General features: G+C 46.5%; 1 protein-coding gene across 9 annotated transcripts in view; it reads left to right on the forward strand.

Moving 5' to 3' along the window:
• DNAH6 (dynein axonemal heavy chain 6) overlaps positions 1–16408 on the forward strand; it is a 171264-nt gene that overhangs the window by 46047 nt on the left and 108809 nt on the right. For all 9 annotated transcript variants that reach the window (XR_006416059.1, XM_044443961.1, XM_044443962.1 and 6 more), the window contains 4 exons: positions 1014–1194; positions 1758–1854; positions 2591–2786; positions 9467–9631. Coding sequence is in view for 8 of the 9 variants with exons in the window: in XM_044443961.1 (XP_044299896.1) it covers positions 1014–1194; positions 1758–1854; positions 2591–2786; positions 9467–9631 (639 nt within the window). In the remaining variant the exon portion in view is untranslated. The remainder of the gene's footprint in view (positions 1–1013; positions 1195–1757; positions 1855–2590; positions 2787–9466; positions 9632–16408) is intronic.

Here is a 16408-nt window from a genome sequence, read left to right on the forward strand (position 1 = left end):
AAATTGTCCTGCTTTTACTCATAAAGTGTTATTCCAATTTATTTTCATTATAGATAAAAATGGGGATGAAAGTAATAGCAAAAATAGCATTAAAGGAATTTTGAATAACATTTTTCACAAAATGTTGATACAGCATATCATGGCCTACACAAAGAATGCTCCCAAAACCAGTGATTCATTAAAAACAGGGTAGAAAACAACTGAGAATCTACACTTGAAATTTTTATTACAGTCATGTTTACTATGATCCATAATGCCACATGAAATACACATTTTCTTCCCCATTCTCTTGGGCAGGGAGCACAGTAGAAGTGAGTTAGTCCATTTAGTAAGAAATCACTTTGTTGGGAGGGATGAATATTGTATACATTTCTGGTTATCCTACCACAAGAAGGATAAAATAAAAAGTTAGCTTTGCCAAGTGTCAAAAACAATCAGGAGAATAGAATTTTTGCTTAAGAATCAGCTAAAGGCTTAGGATTTTTCATTTCAGAAATTAGGAGAAAGTTGAGAGCTTATATTAAAGGAAGAGCTGCATGAGTAATGCAGGACATAATAGTACAAAGGAATGTTAACCATGCTGAAAAGGAGAATGTCCAGAAATTGTATTTATGCATGTATCCCTATTATACTTGGGAGATATGGGTATAAATACCTCAAAGGTCTTTGCTAATAGACTTGAAAAGTCTGTAGAGCTTATAAATAATTGGTATTAAACTTAAGATATGCATATTAGTATTGAAATGTTAGAACAGCTCAGTACTATCTGTGCTAAATTGCTCCCTTCCTTCCTGCTCTGCAAGAATAGGGGACAGGAATTATTATTGATTTTTAGAAAGAAAACATAAAACCTGAAGCATTAGCAAATTCATTTGCTTTTTTCCCCACATAACTGTATTTTAAAGTTAGTCTCTTGAGGATTGAAAGAATAAACAACTAAGCCAACTTCATTTTTCTTAACTATTGCATTTTATAATATAGCAGACTGTTTGAAAAGTGTTCTTGTTTTCTAGGAAGAATGGCTGACGTGCCAGAGAAATTGGCTTTATCTGGAAAGTATTTTCAGTGCTCCTGATATTCAAAGACAGCTACCAGCAGAAGCCAAGATGTTCTTGCAGGTGGATAAGTCCTGGAAAGAAGTTATGAGAAAAGTTAATCGTCTGCCTAATGCCCTCCGAGCTGCTACTCAGCCTGGTATTAATATTACTATAATATGTATTATTTGCATAAAGCATGACTAGTAGGTTTAGGATGCAGTATCTAAGCCTAAACCTACTAGTATGATTTTTAAAATTATCATATCTCAGACCCACATTTTTCTTTGGTACAGTAATCCTTTGCTTTCTTTTTCTGTCACCCATACTCACACCTTGTATTCTCCCTACATATTCTAATCTCATTTCAACTGGTAAACTCATTTCAACGTGACTTCTAGAATTCCATTCAGTAAACCATCTCAGTTCTCCACTGCACACAGGCTCTGCCTATGTGCAAACTCCCAAAACGTTGGCCACATCACATAATCATTTTGTTGAGAAACTGCTTGCTTCTTATTCTGGTCAGCTTGATGAAGCTCTGGCACAAGGAACTGTATGCTTGTTTAATCTCATCTGATAGAGAGTTTTAAAATACAATGTATAAAATTTGAAGTGTTGCATCATATCACAAACCATATTATTTTCCTTCATCTTTCAGCTCAGCACACACACTAAGTTTCACTATGCAAAGTTATTTATTTGTTTATTTTTCTGACACAGGCCTTTTAGAGACGTTCCAGAATAACAATGCCCTTCTTGATCAAATTCAGAAATGCCTGGAGGCTTATTTGGAGTCCAAAAGAGTTATTTTCCCCAGGTTAGTTAATATTCAGTAAGAAGATAATGATGACATCTACACCATGGATTTATTTAAAATAATTGAAGTGCGGAATCTCATCAAGCATTTTTGAGTGCCATTGGTATAAATGGAAGCATATACAGTATACCCCTGTGAAGTAGCAGTTCAGCATTCGCAGCCTCAGTCTTTCACAGCATTTTCCGTGCGATGGCTTGCTCGCAAGGAGATCGTTTCCTCTGATCCTCCTTGGGAGATCGGTTTGGACTCGCTTGGAGAAAACGATCTCTGTGCACGGATGCCCCCTGGCCTGGCCCGGCCCGGCCCATCCTGCACCTCCCACCCGCACTGCCTTGGTGCCTGGCACCCATCTCCGGCACCAAATTCGCGGGTACTTTAGGAATGACTAAAGTACGGGGGACTACTGTAATTTTAAACTGCTTAACTTTGGCTGGATGGTATCTAAAGTTTTTTATTATTTAAAGTGATGCTGGCTATGAAAATGCACAATTTAATTACTTGCTTAATTCTCATATTATGTAAGTTTATAAATTTATAATTAATTGCTTAATGCCCTATTATATAAGTTTATATAAAATTCTCACCAATGTGTTCCATTGAAATACATGAGGTGCATTTACCTTAAAATAAATTAGTGCTGCCTAAAATCATATGTCAAATTCCATTTAACATATACCTTGAAATCAAGCATATGAAAATACTTCTACTTTTTAACATTTCCAAATGCAATTTACAGATTTTACTTTTTATCAAATGATGAGCTTTTGGAGATCTTGGCTCAGACTCGTAATCCACAAGCTGTTCAGCCTCATTTAAGGAAGTGCTTTGACTCAATCTCTAAACTAGAATTTGCCTATATGGCTCCAGCCGAAGGAGAAGAAAAGGTTCTTACCAATGATATTTTAGCAATGCTATCACCTGAAGGTGAGAGGGTAAGCAAGTTTTACATTCTGGTAAAAAGTTTATCCTAGTAGTATGTTTATGTGGAATTGGGCTTATATATTGCAAGGGGACCTGGAGGAATGTTGTCTATGGTGTCATGATGGGTCAGGCACAACCTTACGACTAACAACAACAACAAATTGCAAGGGCTTCTGTATGGGAAGGGGGATGTATTGAACATTTATATATATACACACACACACCCCTTGCACATCTCTGTGGGAATTTTGTAGATGGAATTAAGGTTCCTAAAGTTCAGGAGTGAAAAAACAGTTTCTTCGTTGTGGCCTCTGTGCATCACACATATGGGTGCTGCACCTGCGCAGTGCCTAGGCTAAAAGATTGAAAGCTAACGGTTTTGGCGGGAAAACTCCGCTCCCCTCCCCCCTCAGTAGTATATATAGAATGGAGTGTCCTCCATTTTCTCCAGTCTTTTGCGACCGCCGTTCGCTATGCCTTGTGCCTGTTCGTCTCTTGCTTGACTCAGTATTCTTCGTTGTTTCTACTGTTCTAACATTCTTGCTCTTATTCCAAGTTATCATTCCCTTGTTACAGCTTTATCTCTCCTTTTTTCTCTTTGTTCCTATATAAAAACAAAAATATTACTTTTCCCTCTTTCCCTATATTCTAATTCTTCTGTTTCTGCGATGGCGCAGCGGGCGGCCTTCCACAAATGTGCGGAATGTGGGTCCAAAATGTCCCCGGTGGACCCTCACGACTTGTGCCTTGCCTCGGCGAGGGGCACAGGACGGATAAATGCCGCCATTGCCTTGCTTTTACTAAGCAAGTGCAAAAAAATAAGGAGAACCGATTGCAAAAACTCCTATGGGACCAAGCGCTGATGCATTCAGATCAGCCTGCAGTAAAGCCTGGGCCAGCGCATGCTCCATCTGCTAAGCTCAAGGCCGTAGCTTCGACCATGTCAGCTCAGTGCCCAGCTTCTGCCTCGGGCATGCCCGGACAATGCCCTTCGCCCACGCCGCCCATCCTCAGCTGCATCCATCGGATGATGGAAATTCCCCCTCCGGGGCTCAGCAATCTCTCTCTTCCCCGCGTAAACAACGGGAAAAGAGGAAACACGGAGGATCAGATCAATCTTGGGCCCTTAAGAAGGCAAAGAAAGACAAGGCGGCTAAATCACCCCATAAGAAGAGGCATAGGGATTTGGGTTTGACAGCACCATCGATCCCGGCGGCAGCTTCAGTACCAACACCATCGGTACCGATGCTTCAAGCGGCGATGCAGGTTACCCACCAGGGTCTCCAATACAACCTGCTCCACAACAGGGCCTACCTGCTCAACTGCCTGAGGAGCTGCATCACGAGTCGATATCCAATGGGGAGATTCAAGACTCCCCTCCTAGGGCTCGTTCTCCGACTCCTATGCCCACGGCGAGAGCCCGAGACCAATCTCCATCACCACCACCTCGGTCCTGACTGGACAAGAGGCGGAAAGAAGGATGGTTCCAGCCCTACTACAGCTACCCGTCGGGTTGGGAGGACTACCACTCCTTTGGATTTCGTCCTCACCCATGGGACCGTTCCTCGCCGTCTGCCCATGAGGATATGCCATCCACCTTTAGGCGGGTCGAACCCGAATGTCCCACTTCACCAGGGACCTCCTTGTCGGAGCCGTATCACCTCGGGCCCGACTCCGACTTGGATGCTGATTCTACCTCCCCGGACGGCCTTATTACATCTCAGGGACCATCATCGCCTGAAGAGCCCCACATCTCGTTCGGGGAGTTCATGTCTAGACTTGTTTGGTTGCTCGAGATCAAGGCGCAACACCAGCCAGATCCGAGCACCGACAAGTTCTACAACATTGTCAGGGGAGAGCAATCACCTGCAATTGTCTTACCACTTATTACAACTTTGCGGCAGGCGATGACGCAACCTTGGGACTTGCCTTCGCAGACTCAGCCCACAGTAAGAAGATACGAATCTATGTATCGAGTCCGAGAAAGCGATATACCCTTTTTACTCCATCACCCTAAGCCGAACTCTGTGGTGGTTGAATCATCCCAGGTCAGGGAAGCCAGAGGACATACCACCCCCAGAGACAAGGAGGGTTGCAAGATTGATACCCTGGCATGCAGGGTCTATGCGGCTGCAGGATTTGGGCTTCGTATGTCTAACTATGAAGCCACCCTGGCCAGGTATCAATTATTTATTATGCAGAGGCTGAATAACATCGTTGCTCCCCTACCTGAGCAACAACGGGATCTGGCTAGGACTTTCATTAAAGAGGGTATGCAAGTCGCTATACAGCAATTATCCACAGCACACCACCATGTGGATATGGACTCGAGAGCTCTTGTGGGGGCCGTTTCACTGTGAAGGCATGCCTGGTTGCGGAACTGCAATTTTCCTGACGAGATGAAGCGGCGAATAGAAGAAATGCCCTTTGATGGCTCCAGGCTCTTTCATTCACGCACCGATCATAAACTAAAGTCCATCGATGAATCCTGGATGACGGCATGACGGATGGAATTTCCCAGACAACAGAAATGTAAGTGGTCATGGTCACGTCCATCCTACCACTACCAGCAGCCGCAGAGACAGGCAACAACGGCCGCAACACAGAAGGCAACAACCCCATCAGCATTTCCCACAGGACCGTTGACGTTTCGATACGGAGAAGCATCGACACTGATGGGACGGGCAAACCTCTCCTCCACCTCCACACCCACATTTCCCCCTCCCTTTTGGGGAACAGCTGCAATGCCAACTCCCCATTTGGGAGTCCATCACATCTGATCAGTGGGCCCTGTCTATTATTCAGCTCGGATACAGAATAGAATTCGGTACTGTTCCTTCGTCGAGCCCGATTCGATTTACACCACGCTCTCCAGTGCTACTGGACGAAGTACACCAACTGCTTTGTAAGGGTGTGATTTGACGGATTTCCAGCTCCGAAGGGCTTCATGGATTCTATTCTAGGTATTTTATGGTCCCGAAACGTGATGGTGGTCTTCGTCCAATCTTGGACCTCCGAAATATCAACAAATTTATCAAACCAAAGAAATTTAGGATGACTACCCTTCAAAATATCCTTCTGCTGCTGAGGAGAGAGGATTGGTTCGCCTCCCTTGATTTAAAGGATGCCTATTTCCATATTTTGATCCATCCAAGTCATAGGCGTCTTCTGCGTTTCACCGTTGGGTCCGACATATACGAGTTCAATGTCCTCCCGTTTGGTTTGGCCACAGCTCTGAGGGTCTTCACGAAATGTATGGCACCAGTGTGTGCTCATCTTTGACTTCAGGGCATTCAAGTTTACCCTTACCTGGATGACTGGCTTATAGTGTCACAGGCCCGTGAAAGCCTACTGTCAGCCGTTGAGGTTACTTGCACACTGTTGGACAATCTTGGACTTTGTATTAATGGTGAAAAATCATCCCTTGTCCTTACACAGGTGATAGACTTCATCGGAGCTCATCTTGAGTCCACGGTAGCGAGGGCGTTCCTCCCTCCAGTTCATCAGGACAGCCTCTGCTTCTGTATTTCTCGGATCCGACAAAACAATGTAGTTACAGCGCTTTCAATCCAGAGACTTTTGGGTCATATGGCTGCCACAGTTGCCATTGTCCCACATGCCAGGTTGAAGTTCCATCCTCTTCAACTCTGGTTCAACAAGAACTTTTGTCCACAAAGAGATTTGCCCAACAAACCACTTTGTATGCCCCGCTCTGTTGTACAAACATTGACTTGGTGGATGACCCCAGCCAATTTAAACGTGGGGACCCCCTTCATCACCCCTCACCCAACGCTGACCCTATATACCGATGCTTCGCTGGTCGGGTGGGGTGCGGTATGCGCGGGGCTTCGATCCCAAGGCATGTGGAACCGCCAAGAGTCACTGAGTCACATAAATTACCTCGAGCTTCTAGCGATTTTCCAGGCACTTAGGTCCTTCAAGGAAGTTGTTCGCCACCAAGTGATACAGCTCACGTCCGACAGCATAGTGGCGGTATTCTATATCAACAAACAGGGTGGAACAAAGTCCACTGCTCTGGCCCGCCTGTCCATGGACATTTGGGAATGGTGCATCCCGAAGGGTATAACCCTTTTGGTGGTCCATCTTGCTGGGACCGACAACGAGGAAGCAGACACCTTGAGCAGACACATGTCGCTCATCCACGAATGGGAACTGAATCATCACGTCTGCATACAGTTATTCCAACTCTGGGGACATTCGGACATAGACCTATTTGCTACCCACAAAAACAAGGTGTGCAAAAGATTCTGCTCCTGGGCGGGAATAGGACCGGAATCGATGGGAGACGCCCTTATGATCCCATGGACAAATCTCAGGTTTTACGCATTCCTGTCTATTCCTCTACTGACGAAAGTCGTCTTGAAGATTGTGCACGACGATGCCACAGGAATACTCATAGCACCCTGGTGGCCTCGTCAAGCATGGTTTTCCACCCTCCTTCGGATCTCGAACGGCAATTTCCTTCGTCTTCCGTCCAGACAAGATCTACCAACTCAACAAAACGGCGCTGTCCCTCACCCGGACCTGTCCTCATTGAACCTCACTGCGTGGAGAATTCATTAACTCAGGAAACTGTTTCGGGACAGAGATCTACTAGGTCACTCGGTACCTCAACTCACGACTGATCTGACCCCCTCACTGACTTGCTACCAAAGGGGATATTGTCAGGACCGAGCTCTTTGGATTCAGACGTTTTAAAGATTCTCGAGTCTGCACTAAGACCATCAACTTGGACATCCTACGCAGCAAAGTGGCGCCGCTTCTCATCCTTTGCGGAATCACGCTTGTTCAATCTGATTACAGCTTTGGTTGAGAATATTCTTCAGTTTCTGCTGCAACTGCATCATTTGGGACTAAAACCTTCCTCAATTAAGGTCTATGCAGCTGCCGTGTCACATTATCGGGGTACAGTACAAGGATTGTTGGTGTTTTCACAACCACTTATTCGAAAATTTCTTAAAGGACTGCAAAATCTTCATCCTTCTATTCGGCCGGTTATGCCCACATGGAGTCTTTTGGTTGTCCTTCAGGCACTTACAAGACCACCATTTGAGCCCTTAGCGACTGTCGATATGCGTCTCGTATCATGGAAGACGGCCTTCCTTGTTGCAGTTACATCAGCTCATAGAGCCAGTGAACTTTGTGCTCTTCGAATTGATCCGCCTTATCTCAGCTTCCATACGGAAAAGGTGGTTCTAAGGATGGATCCGACTTTTTTGCCTAAAGTTGCCATGCTGTTGCACCTGAATCAAGAGATTGTGTTGCCTGCCTTCTTTCTGTTGCCATCGAACCCGATCGAAAGGTCTTTGTTTACCTTGGATGTTCGATGATGCTTGGCTTTCTATAGATCACGCACAGAGTCTCTTAGACGCTCCAATAGACTTTTTGTAAAGTGCTCTCAACGGGACCAAGGATCACCTGTTTCATCTCAGAGACTGTCGAAGTGGATTGTTCAAACCATTTCGTTAGCGTACCAGCTTGCAAAGATGGACTTACCTGTTGTTCCAAGGGGTCATTCCACTAGAGCAGTGTCGGCTTCCTCCACGTTTGCTGCAGGTGTCCCGATCCAGGAGGTCTGCAAGGTCGCAACTTGGGCTACTCCGTGTACTTTCGCAAAGCACTATCGCCTTGACGTGCATGCCAGAAGAGACTGTTCCTTCGGGAGAGCTGTTCTTTCTGCCGTTCTTCAGTGACAACACCGCCCACCATCATCTCTGGTAAGCTTGCTATTCACCCATATGTGTGATGCACAGAGGCCACGATGAAGAAAAGCAGCTTGCTTACCTGTAACTGATGTTCTTCGAGTGGCCATCTGTGCATTCACACAACCCACCCACTGGCCCCGCGCGGTGTCGGTGAGTGGTTTCTTCATCGGTACCATATGATACTGCTTTGGTACCTCATACTTTATTATGTCATCGGTACCATGGGCGACTATGGCGGTACCTGATAAGTTGTTATGCCATCTTCTTCCGTGAGGTGGCGAACATTCGGTCTCCAAAGACTGGAGAAAATGGCGGACACTCCGCTCTATATATACTATCGAAGGGGAAGGGGAGTTTTCCCGCCAAAACCATTAGCTTTCAATATTTCCGGCCTAGGCACTGCGCAGGTGCAGCATCCATATGTGTGAATGCATAGATGGCCACTCGAAGAACATCAGTTACAGGTAAGCAACCTGCTTTTTTGCTGTCAATGTAATCTTATCCAAAAGTCAAACATGTTAGGTTTTCCCATAGAAGAGTTGGGCAACCAGTCACCTATAATAGGGAAAGGAAATCTGCTCTCATCCCAGCTTCTGAAAATCAAGCCTGCTACTCTCTGTACAAATGATCTCTTCACTGGCATAGTTCCATGCCAGTTCCATTCAGTTTCTGGATCATACCAGAGCAGGATGGACTGTGGAAGAGTAGACAGAATGATAGGAACTGGCCACTAGATAAGCTTTTCTAATCTTCTTTTAGATAGTCGTGTTTCTATATGCAATGTACTTTGAACATGTACACATATACATATAGATATGAGAAGAAAGTTTAGAAATAATTTTGCAGTGAAGTCAGCCCAATAACTTCCATTGTGCCATGGGGAAAACATGCCTTCAGGTTGTGAATTTGGAGGGAAAATAGCATGAATATAATCCTCACAATAAATGGAAGATTTGCCTTTTCAGGTCAATTTAGGAAAAGGACTTAAGGCCAGAGGAAATGTTGAAGACTGGCTTGGTAAAGTTGAAGAAGCAATGTTCACTTCCCTTAGACGCCTGAGTAAAGCTGCCATTGCTGATTATCAGACCAAAGAGAGAGTGGAATGGGTTGTTGCAGGACATCCCTCTCAGGTAACCAAACTTATTTGAACTTGCAAGCACTTTGTTGCTTGATCTTTGAAGTGCAGTAACTACTGCTTCTTGGTGCTGATCATGTGTTTAAAGTTAAACGTACTGATATTTGCAGAAATGGAAATTATGAAACAATTATGTTCCAATTGTAGCTTGCCTGTTTGGTGTAGGTGCAGCTGGCTATATTGCTTTGTGATGGCTCTGCTCCTGCCTAACTGGTTCCAGATGGTAGCACTAGGGAATTGTTGTTCTGCACCATGGTGATTGTGTCATGGAGTTCCACAGGGTTCAATTTTGTCCCCCAGGCTTTTGGACATCTACATGAAACCACTGGGTGAGGTCTGAGGTGGGCTAAGGTGTCATCAGTATGTACCTCACTTTTTCATCTGATCCAAGTGAGGCAGTAGCTGTCCTGAACCAGTGTCTGAACTCGGTAATGGACTGGATGAGGGCCAATAAGCTGAAGCTGAATCCAGATAAGATGAAGGTCCTGTTAGTGGGCACGCCCACAATCCAACTAGGTAATTTTCAACCCACCCTGGATGGGGTTGCACTCTCCCTAAAGGAGAAAGTTTGTAGCTTAGGGGTGCTCCTGGACCCTGAGCTCTCCCCAGTTTCTCAAGTGGACTCGGCCAGGAGTGCCTTCTGTCAGCTTTGGTTGATTTCTCAGCTATGTTCCTACTTGGATGATTGGAGCCTTGCCACAGTGACCCATATGCTGGTAACCTCTCGCCTGGATTACTGCAATGCACTTTACGTGGGGCTACCTTTGAAAATGGTCTGGATATTACAGCTAATACAGAACAGGGTGGCACGGCTGCTTACAAGAACTGACTGGCAAGAACATATTATGCTGGTCCTCCGTCAGCTGCATTGGCTTCCTGTTCCAGTATGGGCCCAGTTCACAGTATTTGAATGGGCTTGGGACCAGGGTACCTGAGGGAGCGCCTTTCTCCATAGATTCCTACCTGTCCACTTAGATCCTCTTTGGAAGTCCTCCTCCATGTGCCCTCTCCTAGTGAGATCAAAGGGGAAAGGGCTAGGAGGAGGGTATTCTCAGCAGTAGTGACTAGATTATGGAATTTACTCCCCAGGGATATTGCCTGGCACCTACTCTTCTTTCTTTTGGGCACCAGGTAAAAACTTCATTTAAACAAGATTTTGGTTGATTTAATTTAATTAATTTAATACTTTTTAGTTTGTTATTTTGTTTTTAATCTTAATTTAATATTGGTTAATTTGTTGGTTTTGTTTGTTGGCGTGTATGAGTATATTTTATTGAGGGGCTATCTATTATTCTCTTACTTTATGGTTTATCTGCATAGGGCCAGAGCCAAATGTGGATGGGCTACCCCTTTTGTACCTTTCCTACTCTTTCCGACCCCTATATTCTTTCTTCCAGTTTCTTGTTTCTTTTCCCCTCTTCCATTCCATATACAGGGAAGACAGAGATGTGGACAGGCTGCATACAGCAGGGGTGGCCAAACTGAGTCTCAGGAGCTGCATGCAACTCCTGAGACTTGAGTTTATTTTGCAGCTCACTGCCTGGGGTGCCTATGGGCACCCACTTGCCACTCACTGCTGCCACCCGTAGGCACTCACTTGCTGCCCGTCACCACTGCTGCCTGTGGGCACCTGCTTGCAGCTCTCAAACATCTGACATTTACCACTGCTTCTTCCATTGAACAGGTCTGGCAACCCCTGGTTTATATGGAGCTTTTGAAATTAATCTGCGGCCCTCTTGAAATTAGGCTGAGGTCCATATGTGTCCCTAAGGTCACAGGTTGCCCACCAGTGCCCTAATGGTTCAGGTCAATCATTTGAGGGTGTTCCTGGACTGAGCATTGGCACTGGAGGTACAGGTAGTTTGTATGGCTCAGAACACGTTTTATCAGCTTAGGCTGATATGCCCTCTGTAACCATAGCTGCACAGAAATAGGCAAGCTACAATTATCCAAAAATGAGATTACTAGCATATGGATAGCAGCAGTATGTGAGGCTGCCTTTGAAAATGGCCCAGTAATTTCAGCTGGTACAAAATAGAGGAGCATATTGTTAACAGGGATTGGTCAATATAATCATATTAGATCAGTGTTTTGTGATCTGCACTGGCTTCCAGTCCATATCCAGGCCCATATTTGATGGTATTCAACTGTTTCGGGGAGATTACCTGAAGGATCACATTCTCCAGTATATACTTGCTCAAATCCTAAGATTAACTTTAGAGACAGTTCTCTGGGTAAGCCCAGCAAAACTCACTTCATTTTCTGGAGTCACCCAGAGGAGTATTTCTGAAGTCTTAGGCACCAAGGGAGTCTCACATAGCATCAGTGTTGAGGAGTCTTTTTTCAGTGTCAAATCAAGATCTTTTTATTCTCCAAGGTTATGGACTAGTTCAAAGATTTTTTTTTTCCTAGTGTTGTTGTATTTGTAGATGCTTGCATTCTTCGTTGTGGCCTCTGCGCATCACACATATGGGTTCTGCGCCTGCGCAGTGCCTTGGCCGGAAGATTAACAGCTAACAGTTTTTGGCGGGAAACTCCGCTCCCCCTCCCCCCTTGTATTATATAAGGAGCGGAGTATCCGCCATTTTCCAGTCTTTGCAACCGCCGTTCATTGTGCCTCGTGCCGCTTCGCTCTCGCTTAGATCATTACTTACCTCTCGCTTGTTGAAAAACTTCCCTTTTTTCTTACCACGTTAGTATTCCCTTGTTCGTGTTACTGTTAGTATTTTCACTTAGTTCTTGCTTTTCACTTTTCTCTCATTCCTATAAAAAAAACAAAACAAAACCAAAAATATTATTCTCCCACTTTACTATCTCCTTCTCTTCTTTCTCTACGATGGCGCAATGGGCAGTGTTCCGCAAGTGCGGGAAGTGCGGCTCCAAAATGCCCACCGCAGACCCACATGACCTGTGCCTCCTTTGCCTGGGGGAAGGGCACAGGACAGATAAATGTGGCCACTGCTTGGCCTTCTCCAAACAGGCGAGGAAGAGTCGGGAGAACTGCCTCCGCAAGCTCTTGTGGGACCAGGCTCTTCTCCAATCGGACCAGCTGGTGGCTAAGCCTCCCACAACTGTGGCTCCACCCGAAGGCTGTCCAACTTTGGCCAATCTGCTGTGGCGCTCGGCCTCTTCCTCCATTGCTCCGCCCTCACGCCCTTCTGAAGAAGGTGCTTCTAGTATGGCCGATCAGCCTGTTTCCCTACCAAGGAAACAAAAAGAGAAAAGGAAGCACAGTGACCCGGAAGGCCAAAAAGGATAAGGCTGGCAAGCCGGTTAAGAAACCGAGGAATCCTGAGCATACAAAGCATCGCCACTCGGGTTCGACGACCTCCTTGATCCCAACTCCGGCCACGGAACCGACCCCCTCGGTCCCGACCACCAGGCTCACCGCACCGACTGGCAGCCGAACTCCTTCAGGACCCACAGCGTGGTTCGATCTCGGAAGGTGAAATAAGAGATTCTCCACCAAGAGCTCGGTTGCCAACACCAATGCTGCCCATCCCTCTGGATACCGACATCGCCATCTCTCCTCCGAGAAGCCATAGGAGCTGTTCTTCAGATGCCAGATCCGATGACTGGTACCAATCCCGATACTCCTCCGCTCCGAGACGGGAAGAGTACCAATCCGTGGCCTATTATCCGGTTTCCAGAGGACAATCCTCACCGCCAGCTCCTCGGGATTGTTTTCATTCTACACCCAGAGACACCCTGAGGGCTCCATCTAGAGAGAGTGGCAGATCGGGGTCACCAGGAGATTCCTCTTCCAGTGCCCCACCTCCTTACTGGATAGAATCAGACGAATCCTAGGTTGACTCGACCTCGTCAGATGCAGCGGTTACTTTGCAAGGCCTGGGGTCACCTGAAGAACCGTACATCTCCTTCACCGAGTTAATGGCCAGGCTGGTGAAGTTGCTCAACATCGAAGCCCACCAACAACCGGGACCAAGCACTGACCGTTTTTATGATGTGGTCAGGGGCGAACAATCCACCTCCATCACCTAATGTTTATAACAACTCTATGACAGGCAATGACAACCAAGGGACCTCCTGGCCCATCCACAACCAACTTCACGTAAATATGAGTCCATGTATTGGGTTCGGGAGGGGGACATTCCGTTTCTCCTCCGTCACCTCAAGTCGAACTCGGTTGTTGTGGAATCTTCTCAGGGCCGGGAAACATGTGGACACGCCTCGCAATAAGGAGGGAAGAAAAGTTGACTCCCTTGCGCACCGGGTATACGCAGCTTCTGGCCTCGGATTGCGAATTTCAAATTACAAGGCGACCTTGGTGCGCTATCAATACTTCCTTATGCAGCACCTAGACTCTATCATTGACACCTTCCCAGGCAACCAGGGCGAGCTAGCGAAAACCTTTGTTAAGGGAGCTATGCAAGTGATGGTACAACAACTTTCTACAGCCAGGCACCATGTTGATACTGATTCGAGGTCGCTCATTGGTGCCATTTCTCTCTGCAGACACGCCTGGTTGCGTAATTGCAATTTTCCAGAAGAAATGAAGTGGAGAATTGAGGAGATGCCGTTCGACGGATCCGGTCTCTTTCATGCGAAGACAGATAGCAAACTAAAAAAGATCCACAAATCCAGAATGACGGCCCATCGTATGGAACTGCAATCCCAGCCTTGCCGTAAGTGGTCATGGTCCCGCCCGCAGTACTGCCAACAATACCAGCCTTGGCAACAACAACCACACCAATGCCAGCAACACCGCAGACAGCAACCGTCCCAGCGCTTCCAGCAGGGCCGCCACCACTTTGATGCAGATAGGCGTCAGCGCTGATGGGGCAAGTGAGCCTTTCCTCTCCTCCCAACTTCACCCTCCCCACTTGGGAGTCCATTACATCTGACGGGTGGGTGTTATCCGTCATCCAGCATGGATATAGAATTGAGTTTGACATTGTTCCATCACCGAATCCTATCCGGTTTACACTGACCTTGTCGGTACTGTTGGACGAGATTCACCAACTCCTTGCTAAAGGAGCTGTTCGTCGCTTATCATTCTCGGAAGGACTCCACGGATTCTATTCCAGATATTTTACGGTCCCGAGACGAGATGGGGGTCTCCAACCCATATTGGACTTGAGAGCTCTCAATAGATTCATACCACCAAAGAAGTTTCGGATGACCACGCTCCAAAATATCCTTCCATTGCTGTGGAGAGGGGATTGGTTCGCATCACTGGATTTGAAGGATGCCTATTTTCATATTTCGATACATCCACATAGGCGCTTCCTTCTTTTTGCGGTAGCCTCTGAAATCTACAAATTCAAGGTGTTACCGTTTGGATTAGCCACTGCACCATGAGTTTTTACGAAGTGTATGGCTCCTGTCTGCGCACACCTTCGACTACGTGGAATTCGGATATACCCGTACCTTGATGACTGGTTGTTGGTTTCTGACACTAAAGCAGGACTTTCGTCTGCTGTTGATATTACTTGTGCTCTATTACAAGACCTTGGACTCTGCATTAATCAACAGAAGTCTTCTCTTCTCCCTACACAGACGATCAACTTTATCGGAGCCTGACTGGATTCTACGGTGACAAGAGCCTTTCTTCCTCAAGACAGACAACATGCTATCGCTCGGCGCATCTCTCGGATTCGACGAGAAAGGACTGTTCCTGCCCGATCTATCCAGAGCCTGTAGGGACACATGGCTGCATCCATCGCTGTGGATCCACATGCCAAACTCAGACTACGCCCTCTTCAGTTATTCTTCAATGGGATGTTCCAACCACAGAGAGAGCCACTTACCAAACGGATTTGGCTCCCGCCCTCCGTTCTTCAGTCCCTGTTATGGTGGACAGAACCAGCCAATTTAAATGTCGGTGTCCCATTTCGACCTCGGTACCCTACAGTGACTCTCGGTACTTACGTGTCTCTTCTGGGATGGGGAGCCATTTGCTCTGACCTCTGTACCCAGGGGGTTTGGAGTCCCCGGGATTCCAGGAACCACATCAGCTTCCTGGAACTTCTTGCTGTTTTCAAAGCCCTGCAGTCATTCGAGGATGTACTTCTTCACCAGGTTGTCCAGGTGACTTCAGACAACACGGCTACAGTCTTTTATTTGAACAAACAAGGGGGAACTTGGTCCCCGAAACTAGCCCGCCTGTCGATGCAAATTTGGGACTGGTGCATACCGAGAGGTATCACTCTTCTAGCAGTACATCTTGCGGGCACAGACAATGTAGAAGCAGATCTCTTGAGCAGACATATGTTGCGGCCACACGAATGGGAACTGGACCGTCGAGTTCGCGACAGACTGTTTCACCTCTGGGGTCCACCAGACATAGACCTGTTTGCTACCTGACAGAACAGGGTGTGCATAAACTATTGCTCCAGAGCGGGGATCGGACAGGGGTCGTCCGGGGACGCCTTCATGATTCCCTGGAACGACATGACCTTTTACGCTTTCCCACTGATTCCCCTCATCATGAGAGTGTTGGCAAAGATCATTCACAAAGGGGCCACTGGGTTACTAATAACTCAACTTCTTCAACTCCCTCTTCTTCCTTATCTCATTACCCAGAGGGAAGGCACGATCCAACACCCAGACCTATTGTCACTGAAACTAAGTGCCTGGAGGATCCGATAACTGTACATGCTGCACCGGTGTCGACACCACCTGCAATCCCTACTACCTCTACCTCACAAACCTTACATCCAGATCTGCAACATATTCTCGAATCTGCATTAAGGCCATCCACTAGAAAGTCGTATGCAGCGAAATGGCGTAGATTCTCTAGCTTTGCCGA

Source organism: Varanus komodoensis, unplaced genomic scaffold (assembly GCF_004798865.1).
Source record: "Varanus komodoensis strain SLA01 unplaced genomic scaffold, ASM479886v1 scaffold43, whole genome shotgun sequence".
In the NCBI taxonomy this organism is placed as follows: Eukaryota; Metazoa; Chordata; class Lepidosauria; order Squamata; family Varanidae; genus Varanus; species Varanus komodoensis.